The 24,327-nt window shown below is 37.9% G+C and overlaps 1 protein-coding gene across 9 annotated transcripts; it reads right to left on the bottom strand.

Moving 5' to 3' along the window:
* Positions 1–2,161: 2,161 nt before the first annotated feature.
* LOC143439447 (vomeronasal type-2 receptor 116-like) lies at positions 2,162–12,813 on the bottom strand. 9 transcript variants are annotated; one of them, XM_076925878.1, is made up of 7 exons: positions 12,622–12,813; positions 11,814–11,827; positions 7,791–8,073; positions 6,629–7,435; positions 5,570–5,794; positions 4,209–4,332; positions 2,162–3,021 (listed from the first exon to the last, which is right to left on the bottom strand). In XM_076925878.1, exons 1-7 carry the CDS (start codon positions 12,811–12,813, stop codon positions 2,162–2,164), a joined length of 2,505 nt encoding a protein of 834 aa, XP_076781993.1. The 9 variants fall into 9 exon arrangements, with proteins under 9 accessions (XP_076781993.1, XP_076781994.1, XP_076781991.1 ...); XM_076925879.1 differs by having other exon boundaries at positions 2,162–3,018; XM_076925876.1 differs by lacking the exon at positions 11,814–11,827 and having other exon boundaries at positions 12,608–12,813.
* Between the last annotated feature and the right edge of the window lie 11,514 nt (positions 12,814–24,327).

Below are 24,327 nucleotides of genomic sequence, written 5' to 3'. Positions count from 1 at the left end.
ATTAGATTGAAGCCATGGAGCCCTGTGGTTGAATTAGGGAAGGGTTGGAAGAAGCTGAGGAGGAGGGTGGTCTGATAGGAAGACCATCAGTCTCAACTAACTTGGAACCATGGGCACTCTCAGACACTGAGCTAGCAACCAGGCAGCAAACACAAGCTGGTCCATGTATAAAGCAGAGGACTGCCTGGTCTGGCCTCAGTGGGAGATGATGGACCTAATTCTCGAGGGATTGATCCCAGGGAGTGGGAATGCCTGATGGCAGGTGATGAAGGAATATCCCCTTGGAGACAGGAAAAAAAGAATGGGGTGAGGAACTGTAGGATGCCAGACTGGAAAGAGGGACAATGACTAGACTGTTAAAAATAAAAATAACAGTAACAATAGTAATAAAAATATGTTCTCTCATCACTCATTTTGGTCATCAATTCACTGTGTAGCAGAGTGGCAATGAGTAAAACCATACTTATTTTTCATTTTTTTTCAAAAACATTTTTATTAGACATTTTATTTAAACTTCAGATGTCATCCCCTTTCCCCATTCCCCCCTTAGAAAGCTCCTATCCGATGCCCCCTTCCAAAATATAATGAGAAAAATAGTCACAGTGGGCATGACAGCTTGGAAAGAAGAGAGCTGGCAATGTATAGTCTACACAACCATTTACAGGAAACTATAAACCTGGGAATGGAAGAGGTTGTCATCCTCAGGGACAACCAGAGAACAAATATTGGTGATATACTACCAATGATCAGCCATTAGAACATAGAACATAAATATATGCAATTTTACAGTCTCTACAATTTATATTTCAAAACTATATGAATATGCAAATACACATACACATTCAGTAAGACTTGATGAAATAAGAGGGCGCGTCTGATTTAGAAGTGCAGGAAGGGGCACAAAAAGTGTTTTGAAGATAAGGACTATAAACAACAAGCAGTTAAGTTACAATGTCAAAAATAAACTCAAATACTTTTTAAAAAGTAGAGCAAAAAGCAGAACTTTGAGGGAAACCTGACACTGACCTGAAACTCCTGATGTAAAAAATAATGTGTATGGGCTTGTGTGTGCATATTTGTGTGTGTAATATGAACCCTAAATAATCTTTAATACTCATATTTTGATAAAATTAATGATGAGACCCTTCATCTACAGTGATTTATATGTTTGTATACTTCACTACCCTTATTGTGGCAAATATCTTGTGTGGAATATTTTCATTAGTGGTTTTTCACACTTAATGAAACACAATCATTTCAGAATGAAATTGTGTGTTTTTACATAAAATTAAAGTCTTATTTTGCAGACACAATCTGAACCCCCTCATCCTTTTCATACTGAGTTCTCTTCTTAGTATGTTATCTGATATTCTTGACATCTTCCTAGTACATGGAAAAGATACTGTAAATTCCAGCAGTTTTGTGATGACCATCAAAACATGCATTACTGTCTCTGTGCTTCACACTCTGTTAACATTCACTCTTGTTTCCTTTTTAAAATCAGTTCCTTTAATAGCATCAGGAGTCTATGATATTTCAAATCTTAATAGAGGCAATTTAGTATTTAGGTGATGTTTTATTTTCTATCACTGTAACAAACACTATGATCAAAAGAAACACATGAAAATGTGTTTATTTACTTATATACCCTTTTCACAGTATATTGAAGATAGCCAAGGCATGAAATTGGATGTAGGCACTCCATGAAAACAAATGGAATAATACTGATTACTGGCTTCATTTCCATGTCATCTGCAGTCCTCTTTCTTGTAACTCTTAGAACAGCTTTCCTAGAGTTGTTCCTAGAGTCAGTAAGGTCACCATATACTAATGATTAATTAAATACATGGCTTGCACACAAAACTACAGGTCAAAATAATGGGAGCCATTTATCAATTGAGATTCCTGGTTCTCAATATCTTCAGGTTTGTGTACTTTTGAATGAAAACATTTTCCACTAAACTTTAGTAATTGGTATGACAATGGATAGTGCTGTCCTGTTTGTAAGTTCAGATTTGTATATTACTTAAAATGTTTATATGATTAACTACTACTTTGTTTAAAAAGGAAAAGATATGTTGAATATCATCTAAAAGTTGATACTATTAAAGTTTCAATAATGCAATTTATCTTTGTACTTCTGTCTAAAATTTGAATCTGGTCAAACTAAAATAACATAACACTTTGGGACAAAGATACACCCTAGCAACCCTGCACTAGAAGCCAAGATGGAAAAAACCTCCACAACCACCATGACCTTCCCCCTAGTGCTGTGGTAGACAGGGAGAAAGGTGATCCAGACACTGCAGAACACCAGCATGCTGAAAGTTAGGAACTTGGCTTCATTGAATCTGTCAGGAAGGTTCCTAGCCAAGAAAGCCACTGTGAAACTCCCCAAAGCCAAGGAGCCCAAGTATCCCAGGATTAAGTGGAAGGCAATGGCTGAGCCTTTGTTGCAAATAATGATGGTCTTCCCATGTTCAGATTGTATATCTCTGTCAATAAAGGGAGGAGATGTTACCAACCAGGTTCCACAGAGAACAAGTTGGATTAGGGTACAAAAGGGAATGACCAAGTTAGGTGCCCCTGATGCCAGCATCCCTCTCATTCTTCTTCCTGGAGTAGTCAGCTTGAAAGCCATGACCACAGTTATTGTTTTGGCCAACACTGTAGAAACAGCCACAGTAAAAAATACTCCAAATGTGGTCTGCTGCAGGATGCAGGTGGCCTGGTTGGGGTGTCCAATGAAGAGCAATGAGCAGAGAAAACAGAAGATGAGAGAGATGAGCAGGATGTAGCTGAGAATGCGGTTATTGGCCTTCACAATGGGAGTGTCTTTGTGCTTCATAAAAGTGACTAGTATCAGAACTGTGAGAACAGAGAAAAACAGGGCCATGCAGCCTAGAGCCATCCCCAATGGATCTTCATAAGCCAGGAATGACACAGTCCTTGGGAGGCAGTGGGTTTGCTGTAAGTTGGCATACTTGTTATCTGGACACCTCACACACTGCTCCATATCTGCTGGTGAACAACAAACCCTTATATCATATTTATGAACTTAATAACTGGGTGTTTGTATTATTCAGATGATACCCGCAAAATATTTTGTGTAGAATATTAATTCTATTTTTTATTGCTGAAGGAAGCACTGAGGTAAGGCTGTTCTGTATTAACCTGTGTTTGTGATGTAACAAAACATCATCATGGAAAATGCAGGAGAAAAAAATACTTATTTATTAAGCAGAAAGAAACATGTTGTTTTCTAGTGTGTTGTGAACAATAACATGAATAGTCTCAGATTATTTAATTTTTTAAAGCATAAACTCTCTACTCAAAGACATGTGCAGTGTGTAGACATAGTTCTCAATGCCAGCTGATGAACTGAAGTATGAACTTTGGTGGGTTTGTGGGTTGTGCCCTTTGTATATTCACATAGACACAACAATGTGCAATTCCTCATTCACAATATTGTTTTCATAAAGAGTATTTCCATTATTGAAGCTGTATGCCTCGCAGACATATTCATGGCCCCCTCACTGTGCCTTACAGACCTACCCATGTCCCCCTCACTGTGGTAAGATATCTTTTTTCCAACTATGCATTCCAAGCTGGATGTCATGAAGTTTCTAGAACTCACATTTATCCCCTTTTCATTCTGTAGGCTGTGATTGCTGATATGCATTATTACATCTCTGGGTGCATTGTTGAAATCTTCACTCTTGCTCTAATTCTTTGACAAGCACTACTTAATCCTTTAAATCTTCCATTCTCTTAAAATGTATTTCATTAAACAACAGCTGCTACCCTAAGCATCTGGTCTTTGTGAGGGACCAAGCTTAATGACAAGAGGGAAAGGTTGTGTACTGATCATGTAGTCCAGTTACTTTGTACAAAGAATCAAGTAAGATTAAACTTATATATAGATTATGTTTAATGTTTGTTTAAAATGGATACTGATATATGTCCCCTAAATGTTTTCTGCATAATATAAAATAAATAGCTATCTTATTGTGAGAGAAACGAGTTGTATGTAGAAGACAATGCAGGTTATTTGCAGGATACAAAAGAAGTTGATATCATAGAAATGATTAAATTCAGAAACAAAGAGACTTTAGGTCTATAAATTCCATCTAGGCCTTTTTGTGTTATTAGTTTGGAATAAGAAGATATTAAAATGTAGCAATTTTTTTCTGCATGCAAACTTGTACCTGTCTCATTGGAGACCTCATTTTCTGGGCACTGGGCACAATCAAAGCAGCAGTCTGCTGTTTGTTCCTGATGAATTTTCCTGAATCCAGGATTACATGGCACACTACACATGGAGGTGGGAACCTGAGGATACATATATATATATGTGTGTATATATATATATATATATATATATATATATATATATATATATATATGTATATATGTACATATATGTATGTATATATATGTGTGTATATATATGTATGTATAGATGTATATATGTGTATATATATGTATATATATAGACATACATATGCACATACATGTTTGTATGTATAATGTATATACATATATGTATATATATTACATGTGTATATGTATATATATATATATGTGTGTGTGTGTGTGTGTGTGTGTGTGTGTGTGTGTATGTACATACACCCATACATATGTGTCTGTGTTTGTGTGTGTTTATGTGTAATGCATGTATACTTTGTATGTATAATGAGTATATATTTATATATAGGACATTTACAGATATGGCTATATTTATTCCTATGCCAACCAGCATCACGTATCAGTTTCAGGTACTTTATTATTTTCTATTACCCTGAAATGCCCTCAATGTCATACACTATTTTTTGTCTCATTTAATATTATATATGCAACAATTAGTTTGTAGCAATCTAAAATTTTTCTATATAAATTTATTCATCCAACAGAAATGTTTATGTGGCATCACTTTGTCTTGCAAGATTATATATTAAAAAATGAGGACATTGAGTTGTGTGGAGAGAGAAGGTAGGATAAATCAAGAAAGAGTTGTCTGATGGATATCAACAAAGCATGTCATATGAAACCATCATAAATTCAATGGAGTTTTTCTAAGTTGCAAAGAAAACCTTAAATCTAGAGAAATATTTTTGTTATATCAACAAAGCATGTCATATAAAACTCTGATAAATTCAATGAGATCTTTCTAAGTAGAAAGAAAAACCTTGAATCTGGAGAAACACTTCTGTTAGTGAATGCATGTAGACTTCTTTAGGGTTTAGGAATGGTCACACAGAAACAAAAATTTCATGGTTTATATATAGCTACAAAATTTTAATTATATATATTACTTTAAATTTAATAAATGTATTTATGTAGTGTGGGGTGGATAGGCATGCAGGTACATTTGAACATGGAATCCAGAAGCCTTTGATTCCTATGACCTAGATTTACATGACGTTGTGAGTTATTAAATTTTGATGCTGGTAACTGAGGATGGGCCTTTGGCAAGAACAGCAATTGGTATTAACTACAGAGCTATAATTTCAATGCCTCATATTTTAAAATTTAGATATCCTGAAAAACAAAATTGTTGTATACCCACCGATGTTCCTCCTGTGGCCCACTCCAAGTCTTCAGATATATGAAGTTGTTGGCTCTGTGGGGAACAAGGAAAATAGCTTCCTATTTTCACCTTTAATCCAAGACCTTGTGGAAAATTCCAAATGTTGAAAATGTCATACTCTGCACACTGATTTTCCCTATGATTCATGTTCACCAGGTCACCAACAGGGTTAGTAAATACTCTAGTCTTCAGCATGGAAGCCACCTAAATGAGATGCATCATCAGATGATTGCAAGTACATAACAGTTAAGGAAAAGTAAAATTGAGAATGTCCTCTAATTTTTAACGTTTTTCATAAAAGACAGCTATATTAAAATAATTGCATGTACTTATATATAATATAACTCATGGGTAATTAAAAAATCATATACTTAATTTTAATGTTCCAAGACAAAAAGTGTTAAAATAAATGTTATCCAAATAACAAGTAATATGATGTGAGTGTCTGTATACATATGTGCATGTGTGTTCTTGAATATGTATGTGTTTGTATTCACATGTTTGTCAAGAATAATTTTAAAGTTGAAAAAATGTATGTGAGAATGAGAGGGAAGTCTGAATATCTGGAAGTTGTGGCAACCAAGGATGGTAGTGTGCCATTCAGGTACATATATTTTTCACATATAAAATACATATAAAGTTATTAAAATGAACATTCTTCATCATTTAGGTTTTTATAAATAATTGTTATTTTAAATGAATAACTACTAATCACAGCAATATAACAATTATTGAGAAAATTACTCTTGAGAAACTTATTCTCGGCTAGTTATCACTTAATGCTTTTAAGATAAAACTCTTGACTCCTATTTTAAATATTGAACTCATTTGATAAAATGTTGAGACATATTTTAACAAACTATTGTATGTTATTTTTGTGCATGCTACATATCTATGTAAAACACTCATTAGGTAGTTTATAGTATAGAAATATTTTTATTGCAAGAATTCTATCTAACAAATTCATGTGAATTCCTCAAGGGCCATTTAAAGATCACACTGATACATCTAAGCATAATGAAATGTAAGAAACTTTACCTGCTGACAGTCAGAGAATACTCCTTTGGGTTCTGTCATTTGTTGAGACTCTACTTGTTGAAGAATGAGTTCATGGTAGGTGTGGGCTGCAGCATACACAGCATTATACAAATTGTAACCTTCTTCACTCAGGACCATGTCAAATTTGTGCAGTGCTAACCATTCCACTGGATTGTTGAATATAAAATGATCCATTTTGCTATTGCTCTTCTTAGATGTTGAACAATTGAAATAATTCCACCATAGCATACACTGAGAAATGTCTACTGGGTATATGGAAGTATTCATTGTTTGGATAAAATTCCTGAATTTAGCAATCTCACTGTGGTGGTGTTCAAAACTGACAAACCCATGATAGAAATCAAGGCTGAAATCTTTTTTGTTTGTGATGACATCCCATTGTGAGGTTGTGATCCAGATTCTCTGTGCACCTAAATAAACCCATCTTCTAAAGCTGACTTCTACAGTAGAGTTCATTTCACCATAAATGATAACAACTTTGGCTGATGATGCCATAATTTGTTTATCATATATATTAGCCTTTGTCATGTATATCTGCATGTTTTCTGGGATCATATTCACAAAAGCTAAACAGATCCCATATCTTTGCATTTCTTCTCTCAAGTTTGAGAGAAACTGAATACCCTGGTCATCATCAGAGATGACCAGTCCAACCCAAGTCCATCTAAAATGAAGCATCAAGGAGACCATGCCATGGGACAAACATGTGTCCTTGGTGGCTATCTGATAGACATGGGGAAATTGGTCATGGTCACTCAGGTTAGGATTAAATGGTCCAAAGAAGATCTAAAAGATGTAGAAGAGAGAATGAAACATCCACATGAGGTATCTGATCTTAAGGAAGTTTGGACTTACATGTAAATAACATTACTCACCTTTCAGAACTCCCATTAAGGATAGTGAAATTATTCAAGAATAGCCTGTATTATTCCTTTTGTATTCTATACTATTCTTGTCAAGTCTGAGCATTCTAGAAAAGTGTTTTGTCTATTTCCACAGTACCCATCTACGATCTGATTTTAAATTCGTTATAGTATGTGTTAAAGGGAACACACACAAACACATGCTGACCAAGGTTTCTCCCTAGGCATCTATGAATGGAATGAACATTGTTAACTCATCCAGTGTCACACATTCTCACCTTCAGTTTCCTATAAGTAATTTCCAGTTTTAAGGATGACACCCATGATGGTCCTGTAAGTTGTATGTCACACCTTGTCCGTAGTCCACAGTTATAATTAATAAAATTAAAATAATTGTTTTGTGGTGAATGTATTTGATCCAGAAGTCCAAAAGTGTCTTCACACAGGCCACTGATGCGGGTGAACATCAACGACATGTTGGGTAAAAGATAAGGATTCTTGTTGATCTCATCAGTAGCAAAAAGCATTACTAAAATACCCTCATATTTTCTTGCTGGTATTCTACAAGAAGGCATAGAGAACATTAAGGAGGTTGTACAAAATATGAAATTCTCTGTTCAATTGCAGTAATCTTAGTACTATGAACAATACCAAGATTCTGTGTTAGTGCTACTTTCCTTTAATTACACCTCAGAAATTAGAGATCTTTGGAATTGAATATAATTTAAATATTCCCACAATCATATTACTCTAGTGTGATAATTTTTATATTCATAAAAATCCATAAAGACCTTGTTTTACCTCTGAAAGCCACTCCTGAACTAGTGTCAGGAGAATAACAAGAAGAAGCTAAAAATTAGCCACTGATCTTGTGATGGGTCTTCCTTAGATTAAAAAACCTCTATGATAGATTTTCTCTTGTAGGCAAGTCCCATGGACATTTGTTTTAGGAATCATTCCTGCTATTTATATGCTTTCTTGTTGTTATTAAATATATATGACAACCACTAGGTATTAGCCTATCCTTTTGAGCAGCACTCTGCAGATGAAGATATACTGTCTTATAGTGATGCTATATTGATAAATCAATAATTTCTTAATTCTTAATGATGATCCTATAGAGATTCTTAAAAATACAGTAATCTTTAGCTCTTTTATAATCCAATGCTCTCAATTTTTTTCTGGTAGTCAAAACTGCAGTGAGAACTCGGCCAGTCTTTAGTGTTATGAGTTAACTGCTTCTGAGAGAGTAATCAGGCACTACTAATCAGAGCACATTGCAAGAGCTTGTAAAACCATTAACCAAAGGTCTGAAAAAGAAAACTAACAATTTACTGTAAGTGCTAGGACACAAAACAAAATATTGACTGGCTATATCCTCATAAAACATCACTAATTTCTTAGTGATAGATGTTATGGTTTCTAACTCTACATGAACCTGTAGAATTGTGGCAAATGATGAATGGTTAGCCACATAATTACTCTTAATGGATATGCATGTAAACATTGTCTGTTGTAAACTTCTTATTTGATTTCTGATTTAAATTTATATGTAAAGCTGTGGTGAACTATTTACTATGTGATCATGTGTTGTGAAAGATGTATAAGTGCCGAGGCAAGGAGAGAAACATAACTGAGCTGAGGATACCTTTTAGACAGAACAACTTTTACACATAAATAAACAGAACTTTTTAGACAGAACTCAGGAGAATACTTTTTAAATAGAACTGAACTCAAGAAAGACTTAGAGGTAAGGCACAGAATTAGGAGTAATGATAATGAGAGTAAAGGCATTACTGTGGTATCATAGCTTGAGGAAAAAGCAAGACTACAAGGAGAATACAGAGTGAAATAACTTAAAAATGACAAGGCAGGCTGGGAAGTGGTGGTGCACATCTTTATTCCCAAAACTTGGGAATCAGAGTCCGGTGTGTTTCTGACTTCAAGGCAAGCATGGTATACAGAGTGAGTTCCAGGAAGGCCAGGGCTATACAGAGAAACCCTGTCTCAAAAAACAAGAAAACAAGCAAAACCCATGACTGCCTTCTATAAGACCCAACAAGTAGCTGAAAGAGTCAGATGCAGATATTTACTGCCAACCCGAGGACAGAAACTTCTGACCCATATGGTTGAATTAGGTAGAAGTTGGAACAAACTGAAGAAGGAGGATGACCGTATAAGACCAGAAGTCTCAACTAACTTGAATTTCCAAGATATATTAGACACTGGCCACCAACAGTTAGCATACACCAGCTAATATGAGGCCCCCAACACATATAAAGCAAAGGACTGCCAGGACTGGATTCATTCAAAAAAGATGCACCTAACCCTCGAGACAGTAGAGGCTCCAGGGTGTAGGAAGGTCTGGTGGGGTGGGCATTGGGGTTGGGGACATCCCCATGGAGATGTGGGGATGAGGTAGGAAATGTGGAACAGTCAGAGTGTGAACTGAGCGGGGGATAAGTCTGCACTGTAATAAAAGATTAACAAAAAGAAAAAGAGAAATAAAAAGAAAAAGAATAAGAAAAAAAGAAAAAGAAAGAGAAAAAGAAAGTTTACTGTCAACCCTAGGACCTAGTCTAATGTCCATTGTCAACATGGTGTGAGGAGAGAAGTGAGTCCTACCAGTCTACACACAAACACGCATACACACACAGGAAGAGAGAGAGAGAGAGAGAGAGAGAGAGAGAGAGAGAGAGAGAGAGGCAATAGTGTGGCATGCCTCTAATCCCAGCATTTCAGAGGCAGAGGCAGGCAGATTTCTGAGTACAAGGCCAGCCTGGTCTACAGAGTGAGTTCCAGGACAACCAGGGCTACACAGAGAAGCCCTGTCTCAAAAAAAAAAAAAAAAAGAAAGAAAGAAAGAAAAAGAGAGAGATTTAAATTTTAAACATATGAAACTTGAATGATATCAAATTACTATTTTCTATAACTTTCTATTGATTTGAGTTTCCCTTCTATATTAGAAAATTTAATCAGCAAGTAAAATTGCATAGTGATACACAAAAAAGCTTTTATTTTTAAAAATTTTTATTATGAATCAAATATCTTTATCATATTGAGTATTTTAAGAATAAAGTAACAATTAAGATATATCATGTTTCTTTTTATATTCATATCCCTTAGTACCCTAAAATATCATTACACATATTAGATAATATTCATAACACAGAATCTTATCTCTAATGATTTAGTACAAAATATCCTTTGGAAATTAAGCATAGTAAAAGGGCACAAAACACTAAAGTGTGAATCATAAAGAAATATATTCAAAAGCCATTATATGATACCACCTGACATATACTGGGTGTATTCAAAATGCATTATAACACTGCATACCTTCCCTAACAATCATTTTACTTAAAAACTCTTTGATTCTATAAGCAAATTTTACAAATCTCAATATAGAAAAAACTTTTTGAAGTTAAACCTTAAGAAAATGCTTATTTCATGTACAGTGATAAAAATTATCAATAATGATATTTCCATGAAGTTTATAGAGTTTGCTTTTTATATTTTTCAAATGTTAATGTTAATCTAACATGATGCTTATTTTAGAATACATTTCCTTTACATATATATATATATATATATGTATATCCACTTCAATATATAAAAGATAATATACCACAAAACAGGAATATTATCCTGTTGTCTCATCTACACATCAATTTAATGTTAGCTTTTAGTGTGAATGTTAGTAAGTCAACTTACTAAAAATGATGTCAGATTCCTCTATACACCTCAGCTTTCCTAATTCTTTACCATCCTATAATTGATATTTGAGCATTGAGATCTATTCTTCTTATGAAATGTGTTTATCTGCCCCAGAATAGTCTCCCAGTATGTCTGTTACTATTAGTGAGTCCTTCCCATCAGAAGGAAAAACACCAAACAAGGTCAGTTGAGAATTTACAGCTAAGCTTTTCTTTTAAACTACCAATATGCATTAACACAGTTCATATATTTGTAATTCTGATCTTTATTACTACATACAAAAGTGTCACTAATGAAAAAAGCTATTATTTTTCCAATCAGTGTGGGATAACATAGGATACATTAGAAATAAGATTCCTTCTGACCTGACACCCAGGACTAATAATGTGAAAACATGTATCAGAGTATTCACACTGTACTTTGGCTAGCAAGAGAAAATGTATTCTTAAAATCCAAAAGAGGTGAAGAAGTAATAAAGATGGGATGAGAGTCAGACACAGAAAAGCACAGGAAACCCCTTTGAAAGGTGAATGATTTCAACACTCCTTCCCTCATGATCTGCAGCCAACACTGATATCTCACACCTGAGATCTGAGAACTATGGAGACACATTGAGAACAGCTTCTTATTCACTAGATATATTCTCCTATAATGTCTATAGTGTTATATTTATTCACCAATTAATAGGAACATTGACCACCTATTTGATAGTGATCATGAACCTAATCTGTGACTGGGCACACGCACAAGTGGACCAAACTAGTCCTCTGGAAACATAATCTGAGGCCTGGCTGGATGTTTTTCACATTTACAGTGTTCAGAATGACAGGAGAGGCTTATTGAGAGACTATATTTAAAAGCAATGTGTATATATATTTACAAATATATATGTAATATTATGCACATAATCATGAATACTAGACACAGAAATTTCAAGGTATAAATGTATGCCCAAAAGTTAGAGACCTAAATTAAATAACTTTTTTGTGAAGGCCTTTAGAATGCATGCTCATATTGGAATTCTTGGCAGACAGTTGAATACAGGCAGCCTCTTTGTATTGAGCTTTTAAGAGTAGGGAGAATTGTGAATTCAAAATGGATCAAGACACCTTGTGCAAGGCCATTTTTAAACATCTGAAATACACAAGAATGCAAAAAATAGAATCCAGTCTCTACCACTGTCCAGTTCATGACCTGGAGAACAACGTACTAAAGCCAAAATAAACTGTGACACATTTGAAAGAATTAAAGTAGAGATTGATATGAAAATTAATTTTCAGTACTTCCTAATGTAATGAGACAGAATCCCACAGTTGTGTACATAGCAATACATTTCTAATTCATGACATTAAAGCAAGAAATAAACTTAATAACTTACGTAAAATTGAGAACATGGTTATAAAAATCTTCTTCTATAGGCCAGTCAATTGCTAAAAGAACAAAACCGCAGTCACTTCTCAAATCTCCATCATTATCAACATTATTCTTTATCCTCCAAAAGCAAAGAGGTTCAGTCAAACTGCACAAGATGAGAGAAAACTTCAGGAGCAAGAAGGAAATAGTGAAAGCACACAGCTTCTTCATGTCTGCTGGGATCTAAGATAGAGCAGTTGTGAAATCTGTTTCTTACACAGACAAACATCACACACATACACAGTCACACCTATGTGTCTGTTTTAAGGCTATTGCTGTCTGAAAATCCACTCAATTATATTTTACAGTTCGTTTCAATTCACCCTGTGCCATGTTCCCTGGATACATCTGAAAAATCTGGCCTGAAGCTCTGCATCTGAGGTCTGAAAACTTTTAATCAGAACATTTTTAAAAATATGCTGTAAAGATCATGTTCTCCATCCTCAGGTGTCATGATTTCATAACTATCCATGGCATTCACTCAAGGGACAATCTCCTGAGCAGCTTGGGCCACACCATGAGTCAACAGACATATGTATGAACACAATTGGCAATCATGATGATGGAATATATCAGAACTTCCATAGTAAGACAAGAGTTCACAAGGTCACAATGGTCCCATATTATTAAGAGTTTGAGTTCAATCATGGGAAATTGTCTTCCATTGCTTATTCTAGGGAAGGGCAGTCTGACATGCAACACTGAGTCTGGTGTTAAGCATTCTCTGTGTTGTACACATAGTATTGCATGCTAGTCATGTTCACAAAATCGCCTCAAATGTCCCATGATTCTTGTCATCTGGAGAACTAGTCATCATGCTAAATCCAATAATGCCTGAAGTTACACAGATACAACATCCATCCTTTCCAAGATCAGGCAACATGTGGAGTCCGGTTTTCCAAAGCTTTTATTGTTCACGGCATGGTAAATGGATGTAGGTGTTATATGCTTCCCCCACCAAAAGCCGAGGGAGCCTAATTTTATAGGGAGGGGGAAAAAGGGAGGGAATAATTTAATTAGCTATGACTCTGGCCTTTTGATAAGTCATTAATATTTAAATCTCTGGAGGTGGAGACTTGTTAATCACGCCCTCTGCCTGTGTCCTACTTGAATGAAGGTGGCAGGTTAAATGGAGTTACCTCGTCCAAGGCCCAACACCACTGTTGGATATTTTATCTAAGGTCCCTCCCTCTCTGTGAGTCCTGAGAGTCTCTCAACTCCCAGGTCTATGGTACATCCCACCAACTCTCACCTCCTGAGGTTGCATATTTTCATTCATTCTGCTGGCCCTCCGTGCTTCACTCCTGTTCCTCTCAATACCTGATCATGTTCCTCTTTTGTTCCACCCTGTCCCCTCTCCCACCCATATTTCTTCCTCCTTCTGACCCCCATGATTGCTTCCTTCTCCCTCTCAAATGGGATTGAAGCATCCTCAATTGGGCCCTTTGGCTTGTTTAACTTCTTGAGGTCTGTGAATGGTATCCTGGATATTCTGTACTATTTTTTTGCTAATATCCAATTACTAGTGAGCACACACCATGCATGTTCATTTGGGTCTGAATTACCTCACTCAGAATGATATTTTCTATTTCCATTCATTTGCCTGAAAAATTCATGATAGCCTCATTTTAAATAGCTGAATAGTTTTCCATTGTATAAATGAACCACATTTTCTGTACCCGTTCTGTTGTGGGACATCTGAATTGTTGCCAGCTTCTGACTATCACAAATAAGGCTGCTTTGAATATAGTGGAATACGTGTGTCCAGAGGGGCAGCTTTGGGGCATATGCTCAAGAGTGGTATAGCTGGGTCTTCAGGTAGAACTATTTCCAATTTTCTGAGAAACCCCAGATTGATTGCCATTGTGGTTGTATCAATTTGTAATTCCACCAGCAGTGGAGGAGTGTCCCTCTTTCTCCACATCTTTGCCAACACGTGCTATCACGTGCATTTTTTATCTTAGCCATTCTGATTGGTGTAAGGTGGAATGTCAGGGTCATTTTGATTTTGATTTCCCTGATCTCTAAGGACTTTGGACATTTTTAAAAAGTGTTTCTCACTATTCAAGATTTCTCTGTTGTAAATTCTCTGTTTAACTCTATATCCAATTTTGTGATTGGGTTATTCAGGTTTTTTTGGAGGTTAGCGTCTTATATTCTTTATATATTTTGTATATTAGTCTTCTTTCATATGTGGGTTTAGTGAAGTTTTTTCCAATCTGTTGGTTGCCAATTTGGTTTATTGACCATGACCTTTGCCTTACAGAAGATTTTCAATTTCATCACGTGCCATTTATCAATTCTTTTTTTTTTCATTTTTATGTTCTTTTTCTATTATTTTTATTGTATATTATATTTACATTTCAGATTTTATCCCCTTACACCATTCCCCCTACCACCCATGAACCCCCTATGCCACCCCCCCTTTTCCTGCTTCTATGAGGATGTGCTTCCTTCTACACTCCCACTCCCACTTTGCTACCCTCAAAGACCCCCACACACTCCGTGTTCATCCTTCATGGAACCTGGAACCAAGGATCTCCTTTTTCATCTATGCCCGACAAGGCCATCCTCCCCTACATATACACATGGAGTCATGGGTACCTCTCGATGTACTCTCAGGCTGGTAGTTTAGACCCTGGGGAGCTCTGGTTGGTTGATATTGTTGCTCTCCTCATGGGGCCACAAACCCGTTCAGCTCCTTCAGTCTTCTCTCTAACTCCTCCATTGAGAACCCCTTGATCAGATCAATGTTTAGCTGTGAGCAACTGCATCTGAATATATCTGAATCTGGTAGACCTCTAAGGAGACAGCTATATCAGGCTCCTATTTGCATGCTCTTCCTGACATCCACATCAGCACCTATCTTTTGTGACTACAAAAGATGGATACGCAGGTGGAATGCTCTCAAGACAGCCCATACTTCAGTTTCTGCCCCACACTTTGTCTCCATATTTACTCCCTTTAGTATTTTGTTACTCCTTCTAATAAGAACCGAGGCATCCACACTTGGTATTTCTTCTTCATGAGTTTCAAGTGGTCTGTGAGTTGAATCTTGTCTATTTTAGGCTTTTGGGCTAATATCCACTTATCAGTGAGTAAATACCATGTGTGTTCTTTTGTGATTGGGTTACCTCACTCAGGATGATATTTTCTACTTCCATCCATTTACTAAGAATTTCTCAAATTCATTATTTTCAATAGCTGAGTAATACTCCATTGTGTAAGTGTACCACATTTTTTGTATCCATTCCTCTGTTGAAGGACATCTGGGTTCTTTCCAGCTTCTGGCTGTTATAAATAAGGCTGCTATGAACAGAGTGGAGCATATGTCCTTGTTATATATTGGAGCATCTTCTGGGAATATGCCCAGGAGTTGTATTTCTGTATCTTCAGGTACTGCTATGTTCAATTTTCTAAGGAACTGCCAGACTAATTTCCAGAGTGGTTGTACCAGCTTGCAATTCCACCAACAATGATGTTTTATTCCTCTTTCTCCATATCCTCTCCAGCATCTACTGTCACCTGAGTTTTTGATCTTAGCCATTCTGACTGGTGTGAGGTAATATCTCAGGGTTGTTTTGATTTGCAGTTTCCTGATAACTAAGGATGTTGAGCATTTCTTAACGTGCTTCTCAGTCATTCGAGTTTCCATATTTGGGAATTCTTTTTTTTTTTTGGCTCTGTACCCCATTTTAATAGTGTTATTTGGTTGTCTGGTGTCCAGTTTCTTGAGTTCTTGTATATATTGGATATTAGTCCTCTTTCGGCTGTAGAATTGGTAAAGATCTTTTCCCAATCTGTTGATTGCCGTTTTGTCCTATTGCAGTGTCCTTTGCCTTAGAGAAGCTTTGCAATTTGATGAAGTCCCATTTGTCAATTCTTGATCTTAGAGCATAAGCCATTGGTGTTCTGTTCAGGAACTTTTCCCCTGTGCCTAGGTATTTGAGGGTCTTCTCCAACTTCTCTTCTATTACTTTCAGTGTATCTGGTTTTATGTCAAGGTCCTTTATCCAGTTGGACTTGAGCTTTGTACAAGGGGATAAGAATGGATTGATTTGCATTTTTCTACATGTTGACCTCCAGTTAAACCAGCACCATTTGTTGAAAATGCTGTCCTATTTCCACTGGATGGTTTTAGCTCCTTTGTCAAAGACCAAGTGACCATAGGTGTGTGGGTTCATTTCTGGATCTTCAATTCTATTCCATTGATCTTCCTGCCTGTCTGTGTACCAATACCGTGCAGTTTTTATCACTATTGCTCTGCAGAACAGTTTGAGGTCAGGGATGGTGATTCCCCCAAAATTTCTTTTATTGTTGAGAATAGTTCTCACTATCCTGGTTTTTTTTTTTTTTTTTTTTGTTATTCCAAATGAAATTTTAAATTGCTCTTTCTTGTTGGGCCTTGGACGAGGTAACTCCATTTAACCTGCTACCTTCAGTCATGTAGCACACAGGTAGAGGGTGTGATTAACAAGCCTCCACCTCCAGAGTTTAAAATATTAATGAGTTATCTAAAGGCCGGGGGTATGGCTAATTAGGTTATCCCCTCCCCTTTTCTCCCTCCCTATAAAAAGTTAGATGAGCCTGGCTTTTGCGGGGGAAGTGTATACCATATAGACCCATTCACCACGCCAGGAACAATAAAAGCTTTCGGAAACTCCACCTGTCGCCTGGGCCTGCTGCCGCCAGGTTCCCAGCCTTTGGAACCTCAAACCGCAGCTGCAGCCGCTGGCCAGCCCTCTGGCAGCTGCGTGAATGTGGGACCCTCCGCTGGCAATGTGGGAAGCCCACTCGGGATCCTGCTGTCGGACGACCATGGGACCCTGCTACCAGACTCCCTCTACCCTCGAGGATTTTTTTCCCACAGCTGGCACCCAACCTGGGGCATGAACACCCACACATCTACAAGAACCATCCTGGCTGAGTCTGCTAAGCAAGTATACTTCCTGCCTGCACCCTTTGCTCCCATGCCGCCTGCCAATTTCTCTCAAAAGCTGCCTGGCTCCAATCCAACTTCCACGTGTCTTTTCCATAGACACAGACTCTCACTCTTTCTGACTCTTAGCTCTCCTAATGAAGACCCCCATACTTGGGAGTCCCTTCCTCAAGTCTCAGGAGATCACGACCACCCAAAGATCACAAGAAACCATACCTGGATGCAATCAGCAGAGGCTTTATTAGGGAAATTGGCTGGTGGTCAAACCACACGCTCTCTCTCTGAAGAGCAAGGTTTGACCTAGAGTGATGGGTTAAGGAGTCTTTTAAAGAGCAAAACCACAAACCAGGGGAGTGGGGAGGGGTTGAGGGGTTGCCAAGGATACATAACATAAGAATAGTGAAACATTCCAGAGAAACCCACCCTGAAAGGTTAATAGCCATGAAATTACTCAGTACAATCATTTTTCTCAAAAATGTAGTTTTACCAAGTCACTGTCCCCTATACCATTATTACAAAATATTTCTCACTTCCTCCAGTCACAGCCCCACATAGATGGCTTGTAATTTTTATGGTCAGGAATGTGTCTTCCTGCTTCGGTCCCCCCCACACCCACAGGTGGGCCTGCTGCCTGAGGCTTGAGGAATGTAATCCAGCAAGTGTCCTCTGATTCAGGGGCAATGTCCTTCACCTGGAATGTGTCCTGGGGTAGTGAAAATCTTACATTCAGTTCCGCTTTCTGGAACTTGCATTTTTCTGCCCAGGTTTAAGAGCAAAGAAATCTACACATATTTCATAAAATGGCCTTTATAATTTTTCACTCTACACTATCAAGCCCCAATTTTTCCTGCCTCAAGCTTTTCTTCAAAGTTAGCCCTTTCCTCCTTCTCTCCATTTAAGATTTCTAAGAAAACAAAGGGGGAATACAGAACCTCTCTGCCAGAGCACCCAGACGCCACATGGCAGAGTAAGGTTCCTCCCCCAACTGCTTCTAAGCCCACCATTACTGCTCCTTCTCCCTAACAGGAGGACCTGCAACAACAAACGTTCCTGTTTTTCAACCAAAAATTTTAAACATTTCTTTTTCTCCCTAACAGGAACACCTAAAAAACAATGCTTGTGCTTTTCAACCAATTTTTTTTTTTTTTTTTTTTTTTTTGGTTTTAATGCTTCCTTTTCTCTCTAACATTTGTGAAATATGTCCAACATTTTTTTTCAACTTTTAAGATTTCTTCAAGGTTCAAAAGCCATCTAATTTACTTCCACAGGTTAAGTCAACATGCTGCTGATCACCATTTCTTGAGTCTTAATTAACAACTAATTTCTTTTACAGACAAACTGTTGCTGCCAGTCCCAGATACATAATCAACATTGTTTTTCTCCCTCAGCCATCCAAAAACAGACACAAAGATACCTTCGAGGACTAGACTTTTCTCAAATATCTTTGCTTTTCTAAGATCTTAACAACAGAGCATGATGTGCTTGTTCCCAAGCAATTTAATGCTCAATATCCAGCATTTACAGCCATCCCTCTGCCAGAGATGCTGCTTCCCTGCTGTGATTATCCTACAGGCATACCCACAGATCCAACAGAGTTCCTCTGGAACCTGCCTGAGATGCCAAGCTGCTTTCTCCCAGCCACCTCATCTGACTGCAGACTCCAGAGGCACGCTGAGATCCAGAGACAGTGCCACCTCCTGGAACCTGCCAAGCTGCCTTCTTCAAGCCACCACATCTGACTGAAGACCCCAGAGCATGCCAAGATCAAGAGACCCACACCAGACTCCAGAGATGCATGCCAAAACCCAGAGATGCTCACTACAGAAGACAGATCCAGACCTTCCAGCTGCAGATGAACTCTATTGCCAAAGTCTCATAGCTAAAGTTAGATGTTAGTGAGGAAAACATAATGTCTATTTAGATTAATCAAATGTCATTACCCTCTGTACCCACTGTACAACCTGTGTTTAATTGTTTCAATGATCCCCTGCCTTCCAAACCCTAGCCTCAGTTCCCATTACCCTTGGCTTAGTTATGCTACACCCTCTGGCCTACATAGTGTTTTCTTTTGACTACCTCATCCAAAATTTTCAGTAAAAAGAGTGAGGTTTGGGCCATGAAGAGATGGTTTGGACATAGCCTGGTCAAATGAGCTTTTGAACCCTGGAGACCCTCTGGGATGGAAGGCATTCAGCTCTGTTCGTGGGCCCCCCATAAAGTGCTGGGTTTGAGGTAGCCTGAGACCCAACAGGACTTTGCCTGTCAGGGGTGGCAATTATCTCCCCATGCTCCCAGATTCCAGACCACTCTGTGCTGTCCACGTCTCTCATTAACCTGCACCTTGCAGACTACAGATGACACAGAGTAGCCCCTCATTTTATAAAAGAAAACAAAGTGGGATGTTGGGCCTTGGACGAGGTAACTCCATTTAACCTTCGACCTTTAGTCACATAGCACAAAGGTAGAGGACTTGATTAGCAAGTCTCCACCTCCAGAGATTAAAATATTAATGAGTTATCTAAAGGCTGGGGGCGTAGCTAATTAAGTTATTCCCTCCCCCTTTCCCCTCCCTATAAAAAGCCAGGGAAGCCTGGCTTTTGGGGGAGTGCGCACCATCTACACCCACTCACCATGTCATGAACAATAAAAGCTTTGGAAAACCAGACTCTACATGTCACCTGGGCCTGCTGCGGCCAGGTTCCCAGACTTTGGAACCCTGAACCTTGCTGATTCAGCCGCTGGCCTGCCATCTGGCAGCTGTGTGAATGTGAGACCCTCTGCAGGCCGTGTGGGAAGCCCACTGGGACCCCACTGCTAGACCTCCATGGGACTCCACAGCCGGACCTCTCCCTGTACGAGTTTTTTTTCCCACAGTATCCCTTTGACTTCCTTTTGTTGTCTAATTGCTCTGTCTAGGACTTCCAGTACTATATTGAACAGGTAGGGTGAGAGTGGGCAGCCTTGTCTAGCCCTTGATCTTAGTGGGATTGCTTCCAGTTTCTCTCCATTTAGTTTGATGTTGGCTATTGGCTTGCTGTATATAGCATTTACTATGTTTAAGTATGGACCATGAATTTCTGATCTTTTCAGTTTACTATGAAGGGACGTTGAATTTTCAGTTTACTTTTCAGTTTACGTTTACTATGAAGGGACGTTGAATTTTGTCAAATGCATTCTCAACATCTAGTGCGACGATCATGTGGTTTTTTGAGTTTATTTATATAGTGGATTACATTGATGGATTTCTGAATATTGAACCATTCCTGCATTCCTAGGATAAAGCCTACTTGATCATGATAGATGATTGTTTTGATGTGTTTGTGGATTCAGTTTTCGAGAATTTTATTGAGTATTTTTCCATCAATATTCATAAGAGAGATTGGTCACTAGTTCTCTTTATTAGTTGGGTCTTTCTTATGTTTAGGTATGAGCATAATTGTAGCTTCATAGAATGAATTGGGTAGTGTTCCTTCTGTTTCAATTCTGTGGAATAGTTGTCAGTCTGAGAAGCAAAATCCCCTAATTACCAAACTATCTCTCCAGACCCAAACAGAGAATATTTGAAAATATTCACATTCATTTTAAAGGAACAGATGCTAAAAATACCAGATAAGATTTAGGACCACAGAGCCTGACTCTGTTTTTGTTTTTGTGACAAGGCCTCATATTCCATTCTTGCCTCAGCCTAATTGTTTTGTTCTTAAGACACTGTTCTTGATCTGAATCAAAGTTGACAACAGTTTACAATTTGATTTCTGTTGCTGTGCTTCATGACCAAAGCAACATGAAGAATTATAGGGTTCATTTGGCTTCCTGTTTATAGTCTTGCATGGGGGAAAACCTAGAAAAGAACTGAAGCAGACCATGGTGGAATACAAATTACTGGCTTGCTCAGCCTGCTTTTCTCTACTGCACAGTCTAATATAGCTAAGGATAGAACTGCTCACATTGGGTTGGGTGCTGCCACACTGATTATTAATAAAGGGAATGCCCTAATGTCATGTTCATATTCTCTCCTCTCAAGTGACTCTAATTTGTATCAAGGTGAAAAAAACCCTAATGCAAAATGGTTTGCATGTGCCTTATCAAATTAATCTGTCAGGTACGTGATGTGAAATTCAGAAAAAAATAAAGATAAAAATAAATGAAAATAAAAACATTATTGAAAACGACATCTGGGGAAGAAGTGTGTGGATAGAACTCAACAAATGGTGGAAGGATTTAAAACACTTGTTCCTCCCATAAATGCTCATCAAAAGTTGACCTTGGCTGAGGATTTGCTGAGTAATCAAGTGTAGGAAGCCACGGTTAGCGATGATATATACACCATTCCAAGATGGTGCGGACATCGTGTCCTCCCACAAGTAAACAATTAACTATGCAGGTGCAAAAAGGCAAAAGCGCGCCAAAGTCACTGGCCAATCCCAAGGCATAATATTGGGTGATGAGTGAACAGCCAATCAGAAGTGAATACGTCACTCTAGGATGTATTTAAGCTGGGCCTCTTCCTGTCTTTGGCCCTTCCGCGCCTTTCTGCTTCTGCTGTTACAAGTAAAGCCTCGCTGTGGTGATACCCAAATTCTGCCTCTCGTGTCTCTCTTCCACGGGCAAAAGGGGACACGAGAGGCACGCAGAACAATCAAATAGTTGGGATGACCTGTGCTGTGTACTGTCAATCTCTTTCTCCAGTCATTCCTATCATTGTGCAGTGAGCCCATAAAACAGTGATCATGATGGAAATGATGGAGGTTATGCAAGGCTTCCCTGACTACAGTTGCTGCTGAGTGCTATGTCTACCCACAAAAGAGACCAACATTGAGCCACAGACATGACATCATTCTTTAGAGTTACCTGCCAATAATGTGGTTGCAGGGTGACTTCATTGAACTCTTTCCTCTCTAAAAAGGACAATGCTCTGTTCTTACCTGAATTGATACCCTTCTCCCTGTGGAGTTATCTTTCCTGTATGCAGGCTTCTCCCAAACCTCAATCTGACTGAATGTCTTACATAGGATTTCAAAATGTTTTATTCTCCAAAAACGTATTTGACACAATATTGTACCAGACTAACAAACTTACTTCACGTTCAGGGAAGTATGATAAGGGGCCCAAAATAGAGAAAACACATCTTATATTTGAAGTACAGGAGATCCTTTAGGATATCTCCTGGAGCTATCAAGTCTTTGATTGAACTAAATTGAAAAATAAAATAGCCTACTCCAATCAGGATGACAAAGGCTACACAGATACATCAGAAATGCAGGTAGGCATCACTAACTGTGGAAAGGGTCACAACTTGCTGAGGTGCTGGTAGAGGAAGGTGGAGAAAATATAAAATGGGTAGAATAGGAATTACTTATAAATGTTAGCTAAGGCCACATGATCAATTGTAGAAAAGAGCATTCACTCATGTGTGTTTTTGTTTTATTTAACTGAGAATGCATTTATGTAGACATTTGTGTTTTCTTGTTGGGTTCAGTAGTGTCCTGTGTCTGCCCCACCATGGGTCTAGGGCTGCTTGGGGAGGCAGGACTCAGGAATTTTGATTCTCTCAACCCAGTATGGCTCTGGGTGTGGAAATGAGAGTTCTTGGCTTGTTGAGGGCAGCTGGCTTGGGTTTTTGGTTTCAGAGGCTGGAAGGGCAAGGAGGTCTTCTGCAGGAGATTATAGGGTGGCTCTGTAGGCTAAGGCCTTCTCCAATGCTCCCCATGGAAGATGCTGATCAAAAGAGACAGACCATGGTTTTAAAGCATTTATTTAAGTCATTGCAGAGAATGGCAATGAGTAAAACCATACCTGTTTTTCTTTTTTTTCAAAAACATTTTTATTAGATATTTTATTTACACTTCAGATGCCATCCCCTTTCCCCATTTCCCCCTTAGAAAACTCCTATCTGATGTCCCCTTCCAAAATATAATGAGAAAAATGGTCACAGTGAGCATGACAGCTTGGAAAGAAAAGAGCTGGCAATGTATAGTCTAGACAACCATTTACAGAAAACTATAAACCTGGGAATGGAAGAGGTTGTCATCCTCAGGGACAACCAGAGAACAAATATTGGTGATATACTACCAATGATCAACCATCAGAACATAAATATATGCAATTTCACACAGTCTCTACAATTTATATTTCAAAACTATATGAATATGCAAATACACATACACATTCAGTAAGACCTGATGAAATAAGAGGGCACGTCTGATTTAGAAGTGCAGGGAGGGGCACAAAAAGTGTTGTGAAGATAGGGACTATAAACAACAAGCAGTTAAGTTACAATGTGAAAAATAAACTCTCAAATATTTTTTAAAAGTAGAGCAAAAAAACAGAACTTTGAGGGAAACCTGACACTGACCTGAAACTCCTGATGCAAAAAATAATGTGTATGTGCTTGTGTGTGCATATTTGTGTGTGTGTAATATGAAACCCAAATAATCTTTAATACACATATTTTGATAAAATTAATGATGAGACCCTTCATCTACAGTGATTTATATGTTTGTATACTTCACTGACCTTATTGTGGCAAATATCTTGTGTGGAATATTTTCATTACTGGTTTTTCTCTCTTAATGAAACACAATCATTTCATAATGAAATTGTGTGTTTTTACATAAAGTTAAAGTTTTATTTTGCAGACACAATCTGACCCCCCTCATCCTTTTCATACTATGTTCTCTTCTTAGTATGTTATCTGATATTCTTAACATCTTCCTAATACATTGAAAAGATACTGTAAATTCCAG

The sequence above is a fragment of the Arvicanthis niloticus genome, chromosome 26 (genome assembly GCF_011762505.2).
Source record: "Arvicanthis niloticus isolate mArvNil1 chromosome 26, mArvNil1.pat.X, whole genome shotgun sequence".
NCBI lineage: Eukaryota > Metazoa > Chordata > Mammalia > Rodentia > Muridae > Arvicanthis > Arvicanthis niloticus.
The sequence above is the reverse complement of the archived record's forward strand: the minus strand, read 5'-3'. Positions and strand labels throughout refer to the sequence as shown.